Source organism: Corvus hawaiiensis, chromosome 1 (genome assembly GCF_020740725.1).
Source record: "Corvus hawaiiensis isolate bCorHaw1 chromosome 1, bCorHaw1.pri.cur, whole genome shotgun sequence".
NCBI lineage: Eukaryota > Metazoa > Chordata > Aves > Passeriformes > Corvidae > Corvus > Corvus hawaiiensis.
The window spans coordinates 59,396,516-59,422,257 of record NC_063213.1 but is presented as its reverse complement, the minus strand read 5'-3'; the positions used below and the strand labels follow the sequence as shown (position 1 = coordinate 59,422,257).

At 38.2% G+C, this 25,742-nt stretch overlaps 1 protein-coding gene across 1 annotated transcript in view; it reads left to right on the top strand.

Annotated features, from left to right (window-relative positions):
- Positions 1-5,604: 5,604 nt before the first annotated feature.
- Positions 5,605-25,742, top strand: part of MINDY3 (MINDY lysine 48 deubiquitinase 3) — a 48,505-nt gene continuing 28,367 nt past the window's right edge. Inside the window, exons 1-8 of the mRNA XM_048306811.1 lie at positions 5,605-5,752; positions 12,476-12,555; positions 14,642-14,699; positions 15,134-15,307; positions 18,877-18,928; positions 20,803-20,917; positions 21,349-21,422; positions 21,891-21,970. Of these exons, the coding sequence (XP_048162768.1) occupies positions 5,656-5,752; positions 12,476-12,555; positions 14,642-14,699; positions 15,134-15,307; positions 18,877-18,928; positions 20,803-20,917; positions 21,349-21,422; positions 21,891-21,970 (730 nt within the window). The 5' untranslated portion in view covers positions 5,605-5,655. The remainder of the gene's footprint in view (positions 5,753-12,475; positions 12,556-14,641; positions 14,700-15,133; positions 15,308-18,876; positions 18,929-20,802; positions 20,918-21,348; positions 21,423-21,890; positions 21,971-25,742) is intronic.

Below are 25,742 nucleotides of genomic sequence, written 5' to 3'. Positions count from 1 at the left end.
TATTGTCTATAGCATTAAGACACTATATATTTGGCATATACACAAGAAATAACTCTTTTTTACCTTACTTTCAAAAAAAAAGTTGTGATTCTCCAGAAATTCCTTCCCATTCCTCAAGGATGTCAATCCCAAGCATTCACATGCACAGGACAATCACTGGCTTGTTTAGTCTCATCAACAGATTCTCAGGGCAAATACCTACTACTACTAAATTGGTCTTTTTCTCTCTTCTATAATTTCAGTAGGAGCAGTAAACTAAGAACTTTTTCAAATCTAGCACTAATTCATAATTTCAAAAGAGAAAATAAGAGACATGAGAGCTTTCTGTTTCTTAGACTTGGACTCTATGTTCTCAGAGAATCTGGTCCTGATACACAGGTCAAAATAGAAGTTTCACCAACTTCTCAAAACACGGAGGCCTAAGAAGAGACAAAAGAGACTATGAAAGTATCAGGGCCATAGGATGTCCCTTGACACCTGAAGAATTTAAATTTCGTGCCCAAATTTTCCTCCCAGTCTTCCTCCTGGCAGAAAGCACCCTACTCTGCTCTAGACAAGAGGACTTCTTCCTTTGCCTGACAAAAACCCCTGTTAGGCTGCCCCAGTTCAGGCTGGGGACACTGGGCAGACAAGCATGACACCATGTTGTCTCTTCTATATAGTGTCCCACTGTCTGACCCCAGCAAAAAACAGGGATCAGCATCTCTGCCCACCACCACTTTGCCATCACTGCTACTACAATTATCTTTACCTCTTCACCAAGAACTAGTTGGAAGAATCAATGTCAGCCACAGTTCAGAATTTACCTCTGCTGCAAGGGACGGAGTAATCAGCATTTTGTAAGCTGGTGACATTCATTATTACTCAGACACAAATGTGTACACAATGGAATTCTGAGCATGACTTCTAATACTAAAATTTCTTCTCAGAGATCATGCTGAGAGCACACAGTCATATAGCATTTCATGTTGCACTATAAACAAAGTCCAGATATATTCACATCAGTAGGAAGTAGGCATCCAACGCCAACAGGTAGACAACTAAACACTTTCGTGATTTGGTTCAACAGCATTTTCTAGCCCACCATAATGTTTCAACTTCTCAATAACATTTTTTCTATACAGATCTGATTGACAGATTGATTTTTGTTTTGTTGGGTCGAGAGGGCAGAGGGATGGGGTGAGGTAATTAAAATATGGGAGTAAACAGAAAAGGGAACTGTAGAAAACTTTAATTTTAATACTCATTTCTACATTCTCAGAACAATTTAGTAATACAACACCACTGTGATTTCCTTTGGATCTGTATGAACTAAGTAGCCTGCCATTAATTATTATATTTGTTTTTCCTACCACCCAAGCCAGCATTTTTAAAGACAAGTAAGGCAAAGCTATCTCAGTGTAGATGAACTTTACTGAGATTTGTCTGGCAAAAATCTACAGTGTCTGTAATTTGTATTTCTGTCTGTCAACAGTTCATAGCAGTAAACCCATAAATTCTCAATTAGTCCAAAAGCTTTCATAAATAGATTTAATTCTTAAAAAATATATTAAGTAAACCAAATGGGGCTGCACAGACATAGAGTATATGCTTATGTTCCTTACCTACTCCTTCTGTCTAGTAGAGAACTGTTCTAAGATGAAACATACTGCAACCAACAGAATCAAGATAGTTTGGATTAGAGATTAGAAGGGAGAGAACAGTATCTGCTACGTTTTTCTGAAACCCCAAACCCACCACACCAGCCTGCAGAATTAGCTGCACTGCACAAAAAAAGAAGTGCACCCTAAGTTACCAAACCAACCACAAGATGGCAGTCCAACATTAAAAAAAGGAAAAAAACTTGCATTTAATAGAAACTATTTGAAAAAGTAGTTTAAAATCTATGCATATTATTCATAATATAACCAAACAATGCTGAAGGGCAGTAATTTTCAATCTTCCTCTGTTTGCACACCTCTAAATACTTTAAGGACTTAAAGACCCAATATGCAGATAAATCTGCTGTTTATCTTCCATGAAGCCCTGACTTCATAGTACAGTTTTTACATCCCAGAGTCCACAGAAAAAAATATTTAAATATCAGTTTCATAATTTTAAAAAATACTATTTTCATGTAGTAGTATGCAGATTTTCACTCTCTTTGTTCAGAGTTCTGACTTCAATCCACTTACATTTATTTCTGAAATACAGCATAGCTGTCAACATGTTATTGCACAACTGAGCTTGCAGTTTGTCCCAATCATCCTTTTTAGTTTCCTCCTCACTAACTGCAACTCAGCTACCTACATAAATTCACACACAAAGCTTCCTGTGCAAATCTTTGGTAGGCATATGCAACATATCACTAGCCTATGAATGCCCAACACTTAAAAGAAACTGATGACATCCAGAGTCTCATTTGTTCCAGTTCAGTGTTGTTTGCTACAGCTGATATACAATTTACTTTTTACCATTTGTATTAGTGAGACTAATGATTTCAGTGATATTTCATAGTATTTCCAAAACAATTTCCCACTGAATTTCCTAACCAGCACATGACAGATTGTTCCAGTTGGCACATATCTCCAAAATTGCTCCCTTGTTCCTAGATTAATTAATTTTTATTTGTCTATATTGAATTCCATGTGCTGTATGCCAACCAAATCAAGATGGGTCAAATCACTTTACATCTTGTGTCTCTCATTACCATCTTTGCTTTTGCCAGTATTGTGAGTAACTCTGAAAATGTGTTTTCTCATATCAAATTATATGGATCAAATTAGCAATATCAGAGTTTACATCAGTTGCTGGTGAGAGCATTTTTACACAACACAAGGCATTAGCTGCAAATCGGTTACTGCTACACAAATACTGCTACCGCACCGAAATGTGGCAATTTGTCATTCTAACTCAGAAATATAGATTTAATTTTATATTGTGATGTTAGAGGAGTATGAACTGCTACCTCACCTGCAGGTCTGTAATCACAGATTTGAAGCTGATAAGCATTCTTCCACTCTATGGTGAGAAAGTAAATTTGTCACACTAATTTAGAGCACATTAAACTGCAGGATCTCTTCTGGCTCACAGCTCTCCAGGTTGTGACTCAGCTTTTCCTTACATGTGGAGAAGTTTCACTGTGAATACCTGTTCGTACCTATGAAATCAAAGGGCATGCTTATTCTTATTAACTTGCTTTCCACAATCACCACAGAGTCATAGAATCATTTAGGCTCGAAAAGACCTCCAAGATTAAATCCAGCCTTTGATCACCACCTTGGCAACTAGACCATGGCACTTGGTGACACGTCCAGCCATTTCTTGAACATCTCTAGGGATGGTGACTCCACCACCTCCCTCAGCAGTCCATTCCAATGCTTGATGACCCTCCCCATAAAAAAGTTCTTCCTGATGTTGAACCTGAACCTATCCTGGTGCAGCTTGAGACTATGTCCTCTCATCCTGTCGCTAGTTGCCCAGGAGAAGAGCCCACCCCTCACCTCCCTACACCCTCCTTTCAGGTAGCTGTAGTGAGTGATAAGGCCCAGCCTGAGCTTCCTCTTCTCCTGGCTAAACAACCCCAGCTCCCTCAGTCACTCTTGATGACTTGGTCTTTAAAACCTGCACCAGCTTTGTTGCCCTTCTGTGGACACACATAATGGTTTTCTTGAAGTGATGACCCAATGCACCAGAGATGGAAGTGGAGGAGGAGCTTTTCCAGCCTTTTAGTGCTTCTGAGTGATGCCATACAACTCCTCTGCCATACAGCAGTGGCCATCACCCCATTGTAGGTTCAGCATCCTTGTTTTACAGTGCCTTCTCCCCTCCATTCTCCACTTGTCTATTGAATTGTTTTTCAGATTGCACCCTGAGCACCCATGACAATATAAGTTTTCTTCCTTACAACAAGCCCAGGAACTTGAAGAGATGGCCTAAAACTTGCACTTCTTTCCTCTGCCTTGTAAAGCCTTCCTATCAATGGATACAGTCCAAAATTTGTTAAGCTGACTGACTTAGACATCCACCATGGCACCATTTTGATAATTACATCTCTGAAATACTTCAAATGTATATACAACAACACCCTTTAAAATAAATGTACTTTGGTATTTTCCTCCTGCTCATGGGATATTTACAATTTCAAGTCTGGTATACCTTGTATTAAATTCAAAGTATTACAACAAAATTTGCTTTTTACTGCACTATTGATTTGAAAGACACAAAAACTAGCAACATGATGGCTTTTGTTATAGTATGTACAGAACTTAATTTTGTTGTCACGATGTCTTTAATTCTAATTAAATTCCTTCCCATTGTTTGAAGTTCTTTCTTTACGCTAAAAATCAAAAAGTGTCCATTAAAATTGCATTATTTACTAAAATCCAGAATCCATTCTGTTAATCGATATTGAAGGAAATTGATGACATATCAGTAATTATTCAGAAAATGCTTAACTGTGCATATACTTGAAAACATTTAAAAATCAGAAGTACAACCACCCCATCTTCTGATCAATTCATGGTATGACATGTCAGAAAACTCAGAAAAACAGTTGATATTGGATATTTTCATATTTAATTCAGAATGACTGCACATGTAATGGCCTCAATACGTGCTCAATCTTCATAAAAGCACTAAGTGTATGATGAAAGACAAGGAACTACTGGAGAGGGTCCAGTGATGGGCCACACAAATGATTAATGGACCGGAGCAGATGCTCTTTTGAGGACAGACTGCTGGAACTGGGCCTATTCAGTCTAAAAAAGACTGAGAGGGAATCTCATTAATGCAAATAAATATCTCAGAGGTGGGTGCCAAGAGGCATAAACTAGAGCACAAGAAGTTCCACCTCACCATGAAGTAGAATTTCTTTACATTGAGAGTGGCAGAGCACTGGCACAGGCTGCCCAGGGATGTCATGGAGTGTCCCTCTCTGGGGACATTCAAACCCACCTGGACACGTTCCTGTGTCACCTGCTGCAGGTGACTCTGCCTTAGCAGGGGCTTGGACAAGATGATCTGACGATTATGACAGGGGAGATTCAGATCAGATTATTAGAAAAATCTTTTTCAGTGTTAGGATGGTCAGGCATTGGAATAGGTTGCCCAGGGAGGTAGCGGAGTCGCCATGCCTGAAGTGTTTAAGAGGTGTCTGGATCTGGCGCTGGGTGATGTCATTTCGTGGTTACAGTGGTAGTGCTGGGTGATGGTTGGACTTGATGCTCGTAAAAATCTCTTCCGACCTCGATGATTCTATGATTTCATAATTCAATCTCCAGCGCTCCCTGCCAACCCTACCGATTGTGTGATTCTGTTTAAGTGGGCGGGCACAACACCGCAGCTCCATTTCGGCTGCTCACCACAGAAAGAATTCCAAGCGCGAATACACAACAGTTTGATCTGGGGAACCTTCAGGTCGAAAGGCTTTTCCCCAAGAGAACACCCCCATTCCGGATTTGTCAGAGCAATGCCTACGCCCACACGCCCCACTGCCCGCCCGCCCCCGCCCCGCGGCAGCCCCAGAGCCTGCTGGGGAAGCGGAAAGGGCCGCTCCGCCCGGCCCGGCTCCGCCCCGCTCGCGCGGCCCCGCCCCTCCCTGCCCTGCGCAGGGGCCGCCGGAGCCGCTGGAGCCGCCGCGCCCGCCCGGCCCGGGGCCGCCGCCGCCGCCCCGCCATGTCCGAGGCGGGCCAGGAGCTCGTCCACCTGGTGTGGGGCAAGAAGGCCGGGCCCCGCGGGCTGGCCGACACCATATTCTGCCGCTGGGCGCAAGGTACCTGCGTGCGCCGTGCCCCGGCCCCGCGCCCCGCCCGGCCCTTCCCGCCCCGCTGCCCGCCCGCTCTCCCGGCCCTCCCGCCGGGTCGCATCCGCAGCTCCCCCGCCGCCCCCTGCGCTGTGGGGCCGTGTGCCCGAGGGGCGCCGTGCCCTGGGCACTGCTCCTGCTCCTGTGTCTGCGGCACCTCGGCGCTGGCCCACGCGGGAAAATGATGCGGCAGCTTCCCTTGCTAAATAATTATTTTGGTTTATTGCAGCATGGTCGTCTTTAGCCACAAATCTCCGCAGGAACCTAAAATTGTGTAAAAAAGGGTCTGAATTTATTAAATATATCAATAGCGTCTCATGTCGTGATTTTACATAGCTTGTGGAAACGAACATAAGTTGTGCTTTGTTTCTGTTTTTTTGCGAAGAATATGTGAGTCACAAATAGACTTAGCAAAAGCGGGGACAGGCTTGGGATAGAAGCCCACATTCGTTTTTTTAAACTGGTTATTTGGCCATGGGAGCAGGTGCATGCCAGTATTAGGATATGTCAAGAGATAAAGCAGCAGTAGCGCTGGAACCTGCGGTATTTGTAACGTGTTTTTTCTGTATTTAAGTTATGTAGCTTATGCGTGGTTTCTTCTTGATGGAGACTTGCTGGTGGTCCTTAAAAGTACAATTGCAAGGCTTACCTATAAAATTATATGCAAGGAATCAGTCTGTGTACCTTTCCTTGCTGAAAAAGGGGAGTACTAGCCTTCTCTATAACTTTCGTGGGCTTTGAAGGATTCTAATAATGATTACGATGTTCATGATAAAACTACTGATTCCTGGAGAAAATTCATAAGTGATAGTGGAATTTATAGTTTAAAAAAAAAAAAAGCATCCAGGTCTCAGGGTAAAGTTGCTTGAAACAGAAGTTTCTTAGTGTTTTCTGTTCTTTGCCTTTTTTTTTTTGTTTTTTTTAACAAGGGTGTTGTCATCTACATAGTTTCAGTAGATTTGGGAGCTGCATAGCTGCTCCCCATTACTGGACACAGTGCATTACCAGACTTGTATCTTTTTCCCTAGGTTTATCTGTCTTCAGATGATTCAATAATAAATATTTAGGGAAAAAAGCCAAATTCCTTTCAAGATCTCGAGTTTAAGCAGGCACAGTAAAGCTGTTGCTTGCTTTTCCTAAAAAAAGTGATTATTGAAATATAATTACTTTCTGAAATATCACTTTACATTTTGGTAATGTTGCTGTTTCAGTACAAGGTGTGTGCAAAGTCAGAAAAGAAGAATTGGTGTTAAAAAGCTTAATTATTTCTTTAACTGGTAATGTTGGATTGCCACAATTGAAGTTTTAAAGATAATTTGTATGAGAAATTTTAGCAGTTTGAAAATTTATTGAAATGTGTGCTATAATGCACTGTACTTCTGATCGACTGAAGGATTAATGGAAAAGGTCTTTGGAGTTCTTGGTGGCTTCTGTAGTGGAGCTGCTATTTCCAATCTCTCTTTAGTAAAGCCCTGTGCTACAATGTGTAGTGTATCTGTTCCCTTCTCTATATCCTCCTCAGTATAATCAATTTTGTGTAGCAAAAGCCCATGACATTAAGTTAGTCTGTTTGAAGGTCTTGTACTGAGAATCAAAAGTCAGTTCCAGTCACTTACCTTGTGTACCTGCATAATACTTTCACCCAGCTTTCAGTTTCTATTTTGTTGAAAAAGTTCTGGAGCATTTACTTGCTGCAAAGGACGCCTGTCAACACTGACTCATCAAGATTTAAAAGAAGAAAAAAAACAAAAAAAACCAAAAACCCCCCAAATATATCAAGCTTTATTATTTCCAGAGACTTGAAAGTTTAAAAGATAGATCCTGTTCCAATAAAATGCGCAGAAAGCACCAAACAACTAGTTTGGTGTTGGATTTTTTTTTTGTGTTTATTTCTTTTGATTGTAATGCCAACACTGGCATTTTTTTCAGATACTTGCTGAACATCATCTGATCCTTTCTCAAATCAAACCCTTTGGAAGTTGAGAACTATGATTTTCATTTGGAAAGAAAAGTAGGCAGTAGGGAGGGTGTTGAGGAATGTAAGACTCATACCTGTCAGGTTCTCAGTAAAGATAGCAGCATTCCAGAAATCCTGTTATGCACCAAACTTGTTGACCATCGTACTCGTTTGAAGATGGGCTGATCTGTGAGCAGTTCAGAGAACTGACCCAGCTCATGTGGATATGCTGTTGGAAGTTAGTGACAGTAATTCCCTCAGTTTGCTGCATTGGCAACTTTAAATATATTGGTTTTATTCCTGACTTAACAAAGGAGCCACAAAAGCGTGGCTGCAAAGTTGTTGTGAGGGTTTTCATGTGGAGTTCTTCACAGAATTTTTTTCTTTATGATTGGAGCAGAATTTGCAGTTTGAGCCCTGTGGATTCCATTTACCAGAATCCTCAAAGCACAGGAATGTAGTGCAAAGCTTTAGTCTGCTCTTCGGTATTTCCTGGCATAGATAGGAGGACTTGGGAAGGAGCTGAGAAGACGACAGAACCCTAAAGGAACATACCTGTGTTAGGAGTAAATGTCTCCATTGATCCAAGGGACAAATTTCATGCATAAAACTGCTCTTCAGATCACTCCCAAAGCATGAAGCATCGTGTCTATCCAGTGTAAATGTCTGGCAGATTTGCGCACCTTTCAAAGTTACATAAGCTGTGTTCTCACTGGTCTTTGGAAAGAAAGATACGGAATGATCTTCTCAAACAAGCATTTAACTGCAAAGGCATAGTGGGAAGTACAGTTTATGTGTATATGGATAACATACAATGTAAAAAGGTCCCTTTTAGCTGGATTCTCTTCAAGCTTCCAGTTGCCCAATGTAGTGGTAGCCAGCCAGGTGGTTTGTACACATACCTCATACCTTTGCAGGACTTAACGGTCTCTTTATCCACAACCTATTCAGTGATGTTTTGTTGTGGTATTGCTGTAGTAAATGCTTCTTCCTTTATGTGGGCAGAAGAATGTTGTTAGTTTGTTGGGGGTTTTTCTCCCCACAGAAAATTTTGGAAGTTTCATTTTACTGTAAAGATCTGCTTGGAAAACCCAGAGCCACAAGCAAAATGTGTATCATTCTATTCCCAGCGCTAGAGAAAGGCTGAAACATTAAGATGTGTTCGGGTCATGCTTGGGCAATAATGTTTTATTCCAGTGTGTCAGGCAGTTCTTGTATCCCAGAAGAGAAAATGGAATGTACTTCCATGGTGAGAGGTGGTTGAGGTCACTTGGTCTGTTCAGCCTGGAGAAGAGGAGACTGAGGGGAGACCTCACTGTGGTCTTCAACATCCTCACAAGGGGAAATAGAGGGCAGGTACTGATCTCTTCACTCTTGTGACCAGTGACAGGCCTCGAGAAAATGGCATGAAGCTGTCAGGGGAGGTTTAGGCTGGGTATCAGGAAAAGGTTTGAAAAACCAGAGGGTGGTTTAGCACTGGAACAGGCTTCCCAGGGAAGTCACAGCACCAAGCCTGACAGTTCAATGAGCATTGTGACAATGCCCTCAAGCACATGCTATGATTCTTGGGGTATCCTGTGCAGGAACAGGAACTGGACTCGATCCTTGTGGGTCCCTTCCAACTCAGCATATTCTGTGATTTTAGGACAAGAAGTGAATAGCACAGCATCTTTGTAGCTAGATTGGATCAGCAAGGGTTTTTCTAATCTGGTTAGAGTTGCATGCTCTTTGCTAATTCCCTTGTCTCTTCAGTTAAAATTGGTTCTTGTACAGAGTGAAAATACTGAAGAGACACAGCATTCACACTTTGTGAAGTGACAGTTATGTTTATGGTGTCTTGGATGGAAAAAAAAAGATTTTTAGAAACAGGCTAGTAGTAAAAAGATTCAGGAAAGTGGTGGAATAGTCATAATAGAAGAAATAATGGGTTTTGTAGTGCTTTGGAACATGATGTGGCATATTAGATGAAGGACAAGAGTGGGTAACAAAGTCATACGCTAATTTGGGCAAAATGTACATAGAAGAGCTAAGAATTAGGTGTGAGAAAGAAACATGGACCTTCATAAATGCCATATGGGGAAATAAGGAGAAAAAACTTTGTGTTGTCTGATTACAGTGTACAAAGGATATAAAGACAGATTTCTGAATGTCATTACTCAAAATATTGGGCAATGCACTGACTGACTACCAACAGGAATCTAGATCCATTCCATCTCCATGCCACACTGTCCCAAAAGGTTAAAGCAGCAGAGCAGCAGTGATGTTGAAAAAATTGGGTCAATGGAGTGTTTAATAGGGTTATAAATGACACGGAAGATGTATGGTAATGACACTATTTTATGTTTCTTGCGGGGAAATGATGCTAATTATACTCATGGATAAAAGGCACACAGATTAATTTTAAAAATATTATTTTGTCTGCATTACTATTTTTTTTCCTCGAAATTTTATCTTGAGTGAAAAGAGCTGTATAATAGGTATGAATGGTTAAGAGAGTAAGTAGAAGTTACTCTGGATAAGAGATGCTCATCTTGGTTGCTTAAAGGGTGGCCAGGCCATTCTTCCAAATCATAAGGAAGAGTGTGGGTTTGATGAGTGTTTGGATTGCCCAAAATGTGACTGTTGTGAAGGATTAAAAAGGTAAGTTGGTGTGGTTGCAGTCTGAGGTAGACTTGAACCCAGCTGGAGTTCAGAATGCTGATTTCTGAAATTTTACCTGAGCTGACTTAACAGTTCTGTAGAACTTTTAAAAAAGAGAGCAAACCCATACTGCCTGAAGCCCTTTTTTTTTGCTTGACCGCTTTTAGAATCTTAATATTTATTAAGCATTAAGTAGCATTTAAGTAATAGCAAGTGTTTCCTCAGGTATTATATATGTGTTTTGCCTGTAGTTGTATTCTGTGAAATTCTCTGTGATACTGAGTTTACATTGTCTGTCTCAAATTTGTATTCATTCTGGTGGATCACTTGATGTTCTTTGTTTTTAGGAAGCAATTTTGAAAAACAGGGCAGGGTTAAGCTGAGACAGTTCATGCCTTCTGTAAGAAGCCTGAAGAATGTGAAGCAAATTCGAGATTTCTGAAGTGTGGTTTAGTGGTACCACACCCAAGTATGTTGTTTTTCTGCAGAAACAAATCATTAAAACAACTAAAAAAGCTTTCTAGTTGCAGTATGCTTAGATAGCATGCAGTAACACTTACAAGCAGAGGAGGACTTATCTTTTAATATTCTAAGCCTGCACAAACCAATTCAGAAAGTTTAAGGGACTGAGGATATTTCTTAGTAGAGCATGTTAACAAGGAAGTGAAATGACATTACTGCAAATTTTGGTTAAAGTATGAATTAATGGAGCTTCATTGTGACATCAGGTGATGCCAGATCTAAGTATGTAGGCTTGACATAGGCACCAAGGTTTTGGATATAAAATATATCTTTGTAAGGCACATTTTCCATGTGGTTAAAAAGGAACTTGGAGCCTTCAGTCAGATCCACCGGAAATCCCATGGCTACGCTGATCCTTTTTAAAACAAAAAATTCACATTATTGGGGAACAGCTACCATTCTGTGATGAAATATGGCCTACAAAACATGCAGTAGTCTTATCTCTTGCTGCTTGGGATGACTTACTTGCCATGCTGTATTGTGGGGGGATGCATTTCCTCAGTTCAAACTCACATCCAGGGCTTAGAGATGCTTTTGAAATGGCAGCATGTAATCATATAGAATTGGGAAAAGGAGAAGTTGTGGGAAAGTAGCTTTGAACTTTCTTTGTGCTGAGACTGACAGTGTCAGTCTGTGACAAGATGCATGTGTATCCCCCTTTCTGCCTGCCCCCACTTGCTTGTGTTTGCTGGTTAGTTGTTGACTACAGTTGCATGGTTTCTAGATTACAGTGAACTAGAATGACTTTGGCACAGTCTTACCATCCCTTTAAAGGATAATGTACAGCGTCACTCGCTGTAAGTTGCCATGTATCATCTTCATCAAGGTAATTGCATGTGCATTTATCCATGAGAAATGAAAGCTATGAATCACCTTATCTTAAAGACAAGTTTAAGGGCAAGGTGGTAATGAAACAATTTTGAGGTAATTGCTCCAGTATTTGCTTTTTTATGTGACTGTAAGATAATTCTGAAATACAAATACGTTAAAGCTGGAGGGGGAAAATAGGTGATGTTGCATCTCAGTAAATGCAGTGTATCTTCTGTGAAAGAACACCATTAAGAGGCTCGATTCAGTGGTTACAAGTGAATAGTAAAGCTAGTCAGCATATTTCAGTCTTAATAGGATGCACTGGTAGGTCAAAAATGAGCTCAGTGGGAGGCATACCATGCCCTTCATCAGGAATGGAAGTGTATTATACATGTTCAGTGAAGGTTCCAAGATGTATTTTTTTTACATATGTGAGACAAAATAGTAACACAAATTCTAATTTATTGATAAGAAACTATAATAAAATAAAAAACATGGTTTAAGTAGAAATTCTTTTGTTTAAAACCCTTGCTGCTGGACCTTTGTGGTCATGATTTAATTGCAGATATAAATAATTCTGTCCTTTCATCTGTACTTATAACTTCTTCAGACAGTTTAACCATACGCAGTTGCATTATCAAGGAAACCAAAACCTGATTTTTAAAGGTGAATAAGTCAGATGTCATTTCTCTTAGGGAAGGAGTATACCTAAACATGTGCTTGTTTACATATTTCACTGAATAAAATTCTTTTTCATTTGACAGGATTTGTTTTTAGCGACTCTGAATCAACGGCATTAGAACAATTTGAAGGTGGCCCTTGTGCAGTGATAGCACCTGTGCAGGTACGATGCATTTATTATAGGAATGGTTTAAAATTAGTGAGCCCAAAATTTGTTCTTTATGTATTTGGAGCTAAAACAAATACGAACAAAATTGCAGATCAGTTGTATCATAATTAAAGTGTGGAGGAGGCAAAATCTCTGTAAAAATGCAGAGATGGGCATGGGCTGATTTTGAACTATAATTTTGCAGAAGGACATTTGTTTGAGGAAATGCAGCAGGCTGATCCAAGTAGAAGTAACTTCAAAATCAAGAATGCATTATAGAAGGGAGGAGGAAAAGATCAGATAGAAATTTAATGCTAATCCTTTCACATCTCTTGAATTCCCTGCTCTTAAGGCAATACCTGTGTCACAATGTCTGCCTTTTTTTTGTAACTCTGTATTAGAAATATTTGAAGTAGTTGATTTTCAAATCTAACAAGGTTTGCCATGTACTGAAAGGGAAACATTATACTTTTAAAGTTCTAATTAGCAGAAAATTGAAATATGTCAGGTGAATATATTTTATCCCTGATAACGTGCTTAGGATTTTACTTGTGCTGCAGATACGCTCAACCAACTGTGGTTGTGATTTTTTTGTTCTCTTACTCGATTGTACCTTCGCAGGCTGTGCATGCTCTTTGCAATGCTTTTTCAGGGCAGCTCTGACTGCTGGGTGGATGTAGGACCTGTAGGCTGGATCTGTTCTGCTGGAGCAGTTTGTTTAACTGCAACTGCTCTTCATTCTTGTAGGAGCACCTGGTAGAGATAGGCAGGCTTTGAGTCGTGGACGAGATTACTTTTTCTGGTAACCTGCTGTTGACTCTTCCTAAACACAGATCAAATTCTGTAGGTATGTCTCAATCTGATTGGAGGCCTTGTGCACTGATCTGGGACATACTTAAGTCATACAGAGAGTGAATCTGGTCATGAACTGGAAGGTAACTGGGTCAGACAACTGATGCTGTGGAATTGTTTTCATCTCTGGTGTGTACAGTGTCATAAAACCTCTGCCATTCTAAATGCTGGTCCCACCAAAAGACTTGTACCACAGGAAGAAGCGCCATTTGTTTAAGTGGCAAACAATCAATAAAAAGCTATTTTATTATGAATTGCACTCCATAGCATGGCCCTCTCTAGTTCTCTAGTCTTAAAACCAGATGCAGAGTGTCTGGTCTTTGATGTTAGAACTACAAATCTTTTATTTGGGGGATTGGAGAGAGTAAAGAATAGGACCAGCCAGCTCTTTAAAGGCAATGCCACGTCTTTAATGTATAAAATGTTCTTGTAGACAAATGGTTTTTTAGATGATACATAGGTAAACTTCATTGAAATTAAGTAATTAAAGCATATTTGAAAGTGAGTTGGGTTCCAGCTAGGAAAGGAGGAGGGGATCAAACAGATCTTGCAGTGCCTGCTGCTGCTGTGAATTACTAGAAGGGTGTGCAAAAAATCTGTAATGGGAGAACAGAGTGAGCATGTCAGGAAAGCAGTGAAAGTTGAACCAGCTGTTTTTAAGGTGCTTCAAATACCTGAAATGGCATCTTATAGAGTAATTAGAAAACCCAAGACTGTTCCACAAAGTTTCTTCTTTCATTGTTCCCTCTCTGTAACTTGGAGCATTTTTTTTTAATTGCAGCATTAGCATTGATGATAAAACAAAGCAGGGATACAGAGATGCATAGGATTTCTTTAACCTGATCTGCAGGTTATTATTTGCAATGATTAAAAGAGTTGGGCTTGTTAACCACTAAAGGGATTTGTCTTAGTGACTAGAGATGTCTTGTACTACTGATCAGTTATACTGAAAAATATTTGTGCCTCCATTATTGCAGTCCCGTGAGTCTGGACGTCTGCATCATGTGTATTTGAAGCGTACTTGAGGTTCAAATCATTAGTGTTGAATGTAGTTATGAGGCCGCCTTTGTGGCTAGTTTGATGGGGAAAAGTCAGTAAGCAGGGCAGGCTCAGACTCTTGTATTGAATGATAAGCAGCTTGAAACTCTTCTAATAACATGCAAAAATGCTTTGGTGTAGAGCTTGTGACATGATGTAAAAGTTGGTGGTGTCTTGTATTTTAATAATATTTTATTCTTTGATACCAAAGGCATTCCTTTTGAAGAGGCTTTTTACCAGTGAAAAGTCTACTTGGAGAGACTGTCCAGGTACTGTGACCTCTTTTTTTCCCCTCATTATTTTTCCATTTTATTTTTTTGTAAAGCATATCTTAGTTCAAAGAATTTAAAATACTTCACAGTTTCTTTTTGTTTGCATGCTTCCATACCATATGTATACTACATGCTTCAGAACTCCGATCTGTGAGTTCTGTGCTTGTCCTTAATGCTTCTGTGTTCTATAAATATTTAATTGAAATCCATTATTAAGAAAGGGAATGGGTTAGAAATCCTATAAAACCATATTTTTTGAAAGATAGCTTTATAATCTTTGGTCCAGTGTAGTCAAAGAGCAATTAACATTGTATTAATGAGATAAAAATAATAATTATTTAGATAGTGTTAATGTATACAAAAGATACTAGTAGCTTATGTATGACAGTGGTTCTCAGCAATCAAACTCATGTGGGTTTCTGATCTTTCAGAAGAGGAGCAGAAGAACCTTCTCTGTCATACATTATGTGATATTTTGGAAATGGCTTGCTCTGATAATTCTGAGTCATACTGTCTGGCAACATGGATAAGAGGAAAAACAACTGAAGAAACTGCTAGTATTTCTGAAAGTCCTGCAGAATCTAGTCGTCAAGAGGAACAACCTTGTAAGATGCATTTCTATGCTAAATTGCCCATCATTTAGTGAAGTATTGCATAGTTTTTGAGGGCCCACTGCTTTTTTATTTATTCACAGGTGGAGTTTTTGCATTAGTGATTCCACTAGTAAAAGACTAATTACAACACACAAATCTGAGGCATTGATCCTGTTTGTTGAAAGCAATGGGCTGTCTATCACTGGAGTTCTAACATACATGTTTCTTTAGAATTTCAGCAATTTCCATAATCTTCAGTTTTATTTTGTAATTTATTGGGACCTGATATATCTTTAATTTTGAAACTTCTACGTGCTTCTTAACACTGAAAGAATACTTTACCTTGTCACTTGTTGCTTTAGAAGAGTTTTTGTAGGAAATTCTTCAATGCTTTATTTGTTCTAAAATATTCTGGATCCCCTGTTATGGAGAAATAGCCTTTTTCCATTTGTCTGTGCAGTACCAAACAGTTTAAATCACCTTCTAGTAAATTATAATAATTTTTTTTGTAGATTAGAATTTTTCAGTTACCTGCTTTTTGCAAACGGCTTGATTCCTTCATTAGTTACTGACATCAAGGGTACGGGGAACATCATCTGTTGCACTAAGATGAGGCATCCAGTCATATCTAACTACTGCAGAGCCAGTGACATGGAAAGCTTATCTGTGCACATACGATCAGAGAGTTGTATTTATTAATCTTTTAACAGGAGAGATCTGATATGTTAAAAGATAAGCTGCTTTTTCTTACAGTTTTTTTTTCGCAATGGGTCCCTTAAGTATGAAAAACTCCTCACATGAGAACATGTTGCTTATAGAGGTGCCATCTTTTGATGCAAGGAGTATGTTATTCATCAGTTTGTGGCATAACTGCAAAGTAAAAATTGTATTAATAGATTTTTTTTATGGGCACAGCTAGTTACAGAAATTTGTAGTGCTGGAGCTCATTGTTACAAGTCATCTTCATGTGCTTCCAACGAGTGCTCCCTGTGCTTTAGAAGGCTCAAACAATAATTAAAATGTTATTTAATTGGAAAACAGAAGGCCAGTGCATAAGAGTTCCAATGTGAGCATTTTTTTAAGTAAGGAAAAGTATTATACAGAAAGTTGTATCTGCAACTTCGCTGTAAAAAAAAAAATCTTCCTTTGCAAAATAAGGCAGTTGTAACTCTGAAAGTCCTAGTTTCTGTGCATTTTTTAGTTGTCTCTGAAGCTCTTGCTAATGATACAAAGTTTGCTTTGAAGAGAAAGTGAAGCAGAGACTAGTTATCTACAGGATCTTACTGTCCTGTTTTTTAATGTATTGCCTTCCAAAGTTCCAAAGGGCTTTTAACCATAGAAAATGTTCAACAGTCTTTTTAAACACACACTCAGTTAATAATTACTCTCAACACTGACACTTAGGAACTAATCCATTCTATTACATAACTACATTTTTCATGTTTCTGTCTAAGTCTTCAAGTTCTGCCTGCCTTGTCCTTAATAACACGGAATGTGCTCAAGGAAGACCAGGATATATTACCATGTAAAGTCTGCTTGTGCCATAGGCAGTGTTAATCTCTTTCATTGTTTTTATTCTACATTCCCTGCTAGACGCTGAATGCATCTCTCATATGTACAGTATTTTGCCTTCTATGTATATTGCAATACACTTACCAACTTAAGATATGTTAGTTAGGTTGGGGCTTTTTTCCCTTCCTCTGTCCTGCTGTTTAACTGTGAACCATCTTCTTAACCTGGTTAGGGGTGGGACAGAGATGTTGAGGAGAAGATATTGTAGTAATGCAGAGTTGTGTAACTGCTAGTGCAAAGGGATAAATTTATTTCTTTTTTGGCTGCTGTACTCAATAAAAATAGAAACTGGCATTGTCATAGTTGATAGAACTTAAGAGATGAGTTGGGTGAGCAGGGAGTATTGCAGATACAGTTCCATATGGCAGGCTATTTGGGAATTGAATATGGTGATATGTTTATAATAAAGCCATGAAATATGGTTAGACACAGCATGATAGAGCATAATTTTACAGAGTTTCTATACAATTGTATTTCTCATACATCTCATGTTCTTTTGCTGTTTGTTCTTTTTCATTCCACCAAGCACTGTTTTTATTTAGCATTGTTTGAGTTATGTATAGCTCTACTTCTCTTTAGAATTTCTACTTCTTTCCCTTTATTTCAAATAGTAATTCTCTTAGCATTTCACTCTGTTCTTTAGTAACAGAATGAAACTGTCTATCATCCTGGTGTGTGAACAAAAGGTGGATTCGAGCACACTTACTGAATGCAACAGCATTTTTCATCTGCTTTTGTGGTGTATAGCAGTCATTTGTTGGCCACGCGTTGGCTTAGTAGTGCAAGTTCCCAGGTTCAAAGATTGCTTTATATGAGTTAGTCCCTCTAACTTTCTGCTTACAAAAGCCTGTGTTCTTCAAACAAGGTCAGTTTCTGCAGAATTTTCTGCAATTTAGATTCATTGTTTCATATTTTATAAAAATGTCTTAAAAATACATTCTTTTAAGTCCAGTTTTGGTCTTGGTAATCTAAGCAATTCCTTATAGTTATTCAAATGACAAAAACTAAAACTCTTAAGACAGCTACTGCTGTATTTCTGAAGTAGAAAATGAAAATAATCTGTTGCCTGAGAATCAGTTGTATTTGCATATAGGGCAAATCAAGTGCATCTTTCAAAATACAATTGGAATGGGCATAAAATGCCTTTTCTGGAATTCTGGTGGGAGGAATCAATCAGTAGAATTAGCCCTAATGGCTTCAGATCTTAACCGAATTGTATGCAATCACATTCAGTAGCTAGGTGATCAGGCATTGTTTAAATATTCGGCATCAAGTGGCATCTATCAAAAAGCAGATCTGTCTGTTTTGTGTATTGCTCTACCAGCAAAAATGTAAAGAAAAGAAAAAAGAAAGGTATAAAGCCTGTGTTGAACTTGGGAAGACACTAATGCTGTATTTTTTTATGTCCGGGACGCAACACTAACCTGAAAGGGTGTTTACCCATTATTGAAAGAAAACAGCAAGAACTTGCTTAAAAACAGAATGCATAACACTGTGTAGAATTAGTCTACTTTTTTGTTTGTAATAAGTAAGCTTTAAAGGGAAGAAAAAGCCCTCAATTTCAGTAACAGAAGTGTATATTCAGAGAAAAAATACAGCTTATCTACACTGATAAAATGATCCAAATAATCGTGCTTGCTTTTCTAGGAAGTAGTACTTCTTGTTGACCTGCAAAATTATATCTATAGTATGCATATGCTTGGTGACTTTGTGACGGCCACATTTTGTACAAAATCAACAGCTTAGTATATGACAAATATTTCCAAGACTACGCACTCCAGTGGCTTTGTGCTTTTAATAAATTGATTAGTAGAAATAGAAATGTTCTCACTAATTTGTATGGTGGAATCTTAATGTTGCGGTAAATTAGTTTATACTAATCAGTTAATTTTAAATGTCAGGGGAGGATTAAAAATATAATTAGAGCTTGAAAGTATACTAGCTTGCTGTGTGTATCTTGTGTCATTTTTTTGCCATGTGTAGTGCTGAAAAGTGTCTCTTGTGTATAGCTGCCTTGGCTGTCGAAGAGCTTGGCTTTGAGCGATTTCATGCATTAATTCAGTAAGTAATATGTTGGAACATTTAAAATACAATATTTTGAAGTTACACTAATATTCACAGGCCTGAAAGGGGTATGCTGAAGAACTTTGTGTTACTCATCAGGTTAAACATGGATTTCAAGTTTTGATTTGGGGGTTTTTGTGGTTTTTCTTTGCATTTTAACCATTTAAAATGGAATATTATTTTGAGCATAAGTATTAGGCTTTAAAATAAAACTGAAGCAATGTAATGTGATAAATTGGCCAGATAGTTTGTGGATTTCAAGTATATGAACACAGCTAATCAATATTTTATAATAAAGATGTTAATCCTCAATATTTATGTAATGTCATCTAGTATATTTCCTGATTTGGGATATCGTAAGAAACATTTATTAAAATGTTTCATATGCAAGACTGATTTTTGTTTCATACTTTAAACACTGTTCTTTTTTTGGGGTGTAAACACAGAACTGACAGTTCTAGTGAGTTTATAATTAAAGGCAAGAGCCTTTTATTTTCACAGTGAACAGCTGGGTAAATATTATACAAATCAATCCCCTAAGAAGAAATGAAGAGCAGCAGAATTCCAAAAAACACCTGAGATGGAAAATATTGCTAATTAGAACTGAAATACCCACAGTTTATTTTATCAGTAGTAATTACAGTTTATTTTTTAAACCATTGTCATATAAGGAAATAAGAAAGAGGAGTCCATAGAAGTTTTATAACCTTATCTGATCAAAACAGTAATTTCCTGCCCTTCCCCCTCCCCTCCTGCTCACCCCCTCACTCTTTGCACTTGTGATACCCACTTTTATTTTTTTCTGTCGTTCTCACTGGGAATGAATGCTCTGGCATTTACCTTTAGACATCAGATGAATTTCAGAACTGGCTTTGCCTTGCATACTTTGTATGCCATGTGTCTACTGATGAAGAAAGGATGTTTAGAAATCAAGTATTAGCCAGAGTAAACCCATCTATGAATGTATTTTTGTAGATGTTTGTTTCTTTTTTAAACAAAGCTTACTAAAAGTGTGCAAGAAATCAGAAAGAAAATAATATACTTGCTCGTGTAAGATAAGCAGAGACTATGATCTAGTTTGAATTACTCAGTAAAAACTAATGCTTGTGTTCTGAAATGTAGTATTTAGCTCTAACTGCCCCAAGAAACTGAAAGTGTATTGCTTCACTGGGATATTGATTAATTTCTTCCTTTTCTTGGTTTTTATTTCAGTTTTTTTCTTTTTAAACATATGATCGCATGGTGTTACCTTATCATCCAGATAGTCACCATATTACGCAGCCAGATAGTGTCCCAAATGTTAATGTAGCACTGTTCAATATTTTGAACAATTTGCTTTTTCCAGAGCAAGAGTCTAACAAATTCAAATTCTTATGGGAAATACAATAATTTCTTCAAAAGCCTGGAAGATAGTCTTACCTGGTTAAGTAGAAGGTTTTTTCTCCCTTGTTTATGGGCCAAATGTCTTTCAGAACACTATATAATGCATATGTTATTTTGGTGACATACAATCTATTTGCAATTTCAGTAACAGTGTTTTATAGAGTTACAGGAGTGGTGCAAGCCACTCAGCTCTTTCACACGTGTATGTAACTTTATGGTTAGTGTTTGCATCTCAAAATTGTTCATTTTTGCATTTTGCTCCAGAATTATTTATCATCTTCAGATGGGTAAATACTAATGACTCTATGGCAGTTTCAGTAACTCCAGAAGAGCTGCTGTGTCATTCTGTATATAACACCAGATCTGTTCTACTCTTACTTTGATATTTTCATGTTAGGTGTTAGTATTTCTTGTTTGTGACACTATTCTAATGCTTCACCTAAATACATACTTCTTTTCTGTTGTTTGTTATTGTTTTTTGTCTTTAGCAAACGAGCATTCAAAAGCTTCCCTGAACTGAAGGATGCAGTTTGGGATCAATATTCAGCGTGGACAAACAGATTTGGAGTATTGCTCTTTCTGTATTCTGTAATACTGACAAAGGTTTGTGGTTTGCCTGATATATTTTGTGTGTGGTTTATATTTCTTTGTTAAGAGAAACTTCGATCATGTAACCCTTTTTCTGTAAAAGATGAACAGTAACTGATGAACTAAGTCCAGATAAATGGATGAAATGGTATCTTCATTTATGTTGCAGTACAGTTCCAGCCTAAAAATTTGAAAGGCTCCAGCCTTTTGTCTTTTTGGGTTTTGGTTTGTCTTTTTCTCTTTTGATCTGGGAGACTTACACATTTTGAAAACATACTTTCTTACAAGATGTTTGAAAACATATTCCTTAAGAGAAAGCAGCCTGTTTAGTTATCAACTCATGTAAAAACATCAGCCTCCCAATATTTTACTGTTGCATTATGTTGTTGTATAAATGTTGCAATTCATTCCTTAAGATAGCAAAAATGTTTGCAATTTTTCTACAGGGTATTGAAAACATAAAAAATGAAATTGAAGATGCAACTGAGCCATTGATAGATCCTGTTTATGGTCATGGAAGGTAAAATACATTTGCTACCACTTAAAATAGATATGTGGGGTAATTTTTTGTTTTATGTAACTGATCATTCTTTTAGGGAATTACTGACATTAAAAGACAGATTCAATTACAAATTTAAAATAACCAAAAGCAACACTGAAAAGCGTGGGTTTTTTTTCACTGCTAACTCCATTTACTGTATCAGTTCTGAGGAAATGCTTCTGTTTTTGCTGAAATTTCAGAAGAATAATTCTCAAATTCAGGGCTACATTCCATATCAAGCTTGTGTCTGAAAGAGTGGAGATGATTATTAGTGTTCCTGAATTAGAAATACACACTAGTAAATGGAAAATAGTTATAAAATGTCTGCTTGGCTGTCTGGATAATCCAATAATTTTTTAATTTGTTACAGATAACCACTTTTTTTGAAATAGATTTTATGTCCTTTTTAATTTCTTATGTCTTACATAATTTCTTTCTGTTGCATAGCCAAAGTTTGATTAATCTGCTGTTGACGGGACATGCTGTTTCTAACGTGTGGGATGGAGACAGAGAATGTTCAGGAATGAGTAAGTTGATTCTAGTTTGTGCTTGTTCATAATTTTTACATACTCTGGGATGCTGACCTATAGATTTGGAATGTGTTCCATTTCTGTTTTGATAGTCTCCTTATTTACTGCCCTTTGATTTTAGTAGACCTCAAATGGAAATAAAACATACTAGCACAAAATTGCTGATGTTAGTATCAGTGAATATGGGATTGTCAGCTACCAGTTGAACGTAGGAGTTACCTGATGACCAGGATGATGGAAGGGAGTGGAATCTCTGCAATTTGGGAAGTTTGAAGACAGGGCCGCTATTCAGAGCAGCCCCATCAAGCTAGAGAAATGGACTGACAGTAATCTCCTGAGATGCACCCGGGATGGAATAAACCTATGCAACAGCACAGGGCAGCACTGGCTGGCTGGGAAGCAGCTTTGTAGAAGAGGACCAGAGGTCCTTGTGGGCATTGAGTTGTACTCAGGTGTGTCCTTCTGGCAAAGAAGGGCAGCTGCATCGTGGGCTGTGCAGGAGGGTAGCCAGCAGCTGGAGAGAAATGGTGGTTGTTTCCCTCTATCTGGCACTTGTGGGACAAGCTCTGGAGTGGTGTGTCCAGTTTTAGGCTCCCCAGTGCAGGAAAGACATTGACGTAAGGGGAGTGAGTTCAGTGGAGGCTCATGATTAGAGGGCTTTTGTGTTTTTTGCATTTAATTTTACAAATAGAGATTATATGAAAACAGGAACAGTTTAAACTGTGGAAATGTTCACATCTTCTCTTCCACTGCTACAAAGTCCATCTCAGGTTCATCAGCACATTTCTTACAATGATTTTCCATCATCTAAGTTAACATTGAAAATGTTTACTTGAAATGAGGTTCAGGACAGATCCATGCAAGACCTGAATCAAAATGCTCTGGTTTGGCAATGAACAAGTAGTATAATCTCCTTTGAGACATACTGCACTTGGCTATGATTCCACGCAGCCTGTACTAAAAGACTTACAGAATATCATTTGGATATTGTGTCTAACTTTCCTCTGTTTGACATTGTTGTCATTGATCCCCTCCCCACCCCAGTTTCTAATTGAAATTTGTTTCAATTAGCCTTCTGGGTTTTATCTTTGTGTTCTCTTCAGTATTTTTAATTTTCCCTTTTTGATTATGATTTATCAGTCTGAATTTTTATATTATGATTGATCAATCAATCTGAATTGTTCTTGCAGTTTTCCTTTGTATTAGGATAAGTTGCTGTTCTGTAATTCAGTGTATTGGTTTTGAATACTGTGAGTTCATTCCCTCGTTTGCCTTTCAGATTATCTTTCTGGTAGGCCTTATTGTTTAGTTATCCAAGTTGGAATTTTTTTCTTTTCTGAGAATGCTGAACTTGCTTTGGACACAGTAATAGTCCACACTTAGGTTCTCAGTCAGTTCTGCCCTAAAAACCTAGAACCAGAACTCCCATAGAGTCTGTCTCTTCTTGTGGGGAGTGGAGGAGCAAAAAATGATCTTTACTACTTCTTAAGGATCTGGTATTGTGTCCTGTTAGTTTTCCTGACCAGTGAAGTAATTGGACTTTACTGCTGGGAGCCCTCAATTTTCTTGAAGCCCTTGGATAATTACAGTCAGAACCTGCTTATTCACTGTCTTAAGTCTATAATCATATCTGTTACCAAGTGATTTGTTGTCTATCAAAAAGAAAGATAAAGAGCAGCCGTTACTGTTCACAACTTCTTAGCAAGACTGAATTTTGGATACATTGTCAAATTTTCTTTACCTAAAAATTCTTCTTGTCATCTTTTCTTTTTCGATCATTTCTCACGGATTTTGTTTCTCTCTGTGCGTAAAACCTTTAGCTTCTTTCCTGTCAGTGCTTATGAGCTTTTCATGTAGAAGGGTTGCAGGTATCAAAATAACAAGGACTGAATACATTTTTATTCAGAAGTTATCTAAAGTCACTTTACCTCTTGTTCAACTATTTAGATAAGCAGTTTTGAATTAATAAGTAAATTATTAAAATTATTTATAAGGCATTTTAAAGGTACTGCTAGTAATTTTAGCAGTGACAAAAGAACATACTGAATTGCAAACTTGAGGAATTACCATGTGTTTGCAGACTGTACTCAGCGCACTGACTCTCACAGTGTTGCATATTTTCCAGATAGGGTAGAAGTTATTAACTGGAATTGTTCTTGGCCACTGCTGGTAAATACGCCAGTGAAATGATATCTCTTCTTTGACTATCTACATGTTCTCCTTTAAACCTTTCTTCTTATTCTGATCTTTTCTCTTGCCACAACTGTCCACAGTGGGAAGATCTGGGGAGGTAATTTTTTTTTACCACTTTTTTTTAGGACTGTTGTTCCTACATGCGCTGTAGCAATTGCCTATGAATGCAACTAGTGCTGGATCTGCTTTTCCCACGCAGTGCCAGGGATTTGTGGGGTCGGTGTGGCCGCTCGGTGGCGCTGTGCTGATGCGGTTGGTAACAGAAATGTGCTCAGGAATTTGAGTGCTTCGCAAAAGTGCTTTTCCAAGCAAGAGAAACTACCTTTGTGGCAAGAGGCATAAATATTCATGTTCTTAGTTGATCTTTGGTGTTCTCAGATGCATTCCGGTCATCTTCTCTCTTTGTGGGATGAGGATATTCACAGAATAAACTTTGACTTAATGCTAGTCTCCCTTTGCTTCTTTGTAAATCATCTGAGAGTGATTTTTGCTTTTGTGTCTCTCTTCTCTGTTGGCTAATTCTGAAGGAGGCATGGGTAGGCCAGTGACTACAAACTGAAGTTAACCCTAGGAGCTTCCAGATACACAGTCTGTGTAGCTTGACTACTAACTATAAAGAATACGCACACTGTGTGGCTACTGCTGTAGCCAAAATCCCAGCTCTCTCTAGTCATCAGTTACAGTTCTCATGAGGTTATCTGTCAGGGGAACATAGAATTATTTTGAATAATTTTCTGCATAATAAATATTGTTTACACGTGACTTTGTTGTTCTGCACCCAGGCATTGGCTCCTACATCTGAAGCCCTTGTTTAGCAGATGGAACTCTACATTGATTTCTGCTAATGATTTTTAAGAAATATATGTGGTGTGTAAAATTACTTCTCTCATGTACTGTTGCTTACTTCTGCCACTTGTTTACTTCATTGCACATATAAGTATGCTATTTCCGTATGTTAGCTGTTCCCTAGATTGCAGGAATCTTCACTAGTTTTTTTTTTAATTGGGCTATAGCTCTCTTTCCCTCAGCTCAAAGAAAAGATGAATTGTCCCAGCATATGTCAATTTATAGTAACTCAGCTATAAATCAGTGAGATAATGGGGTTTTGCAAGGGATAATCTATGCATGCCCTGAATATTTTAATTCCAAGCGAGTTTGAAGATAATCTCTGAAAGCACAGCTTTCAGATGAAAGAATTCTACACTGAAAAGATCCTTTTAATATGTATAGCTGACACTCTAATGAAGGAGTACTTGCAGACACAAAGGTAGTGAACAAGCTCATGTTTGTAAGTTTTTTGGGTTTTGATTTTCAGAATTGGATGTATGGGGACTTCTGCTTAACAGTAGAGGAAAAAGTTAAACCATTACTGTAATTGTTTTGCACTGTTGCAAAATTCAGTTAGGTACACTTGAAGTTGGTGAAGGGAGTATGGCATGCCTGGTGCTGCAGAGTTGACTTCTGCAAATCCAGAAACCTTTTAAATTCAGAGTGGTTTCTTTCACTTGCTATGGTCCTGGGGCTTTAGCCTATGGATAAAGATGTCAGTTTTATGCTGTTGCACACAAATAATTGA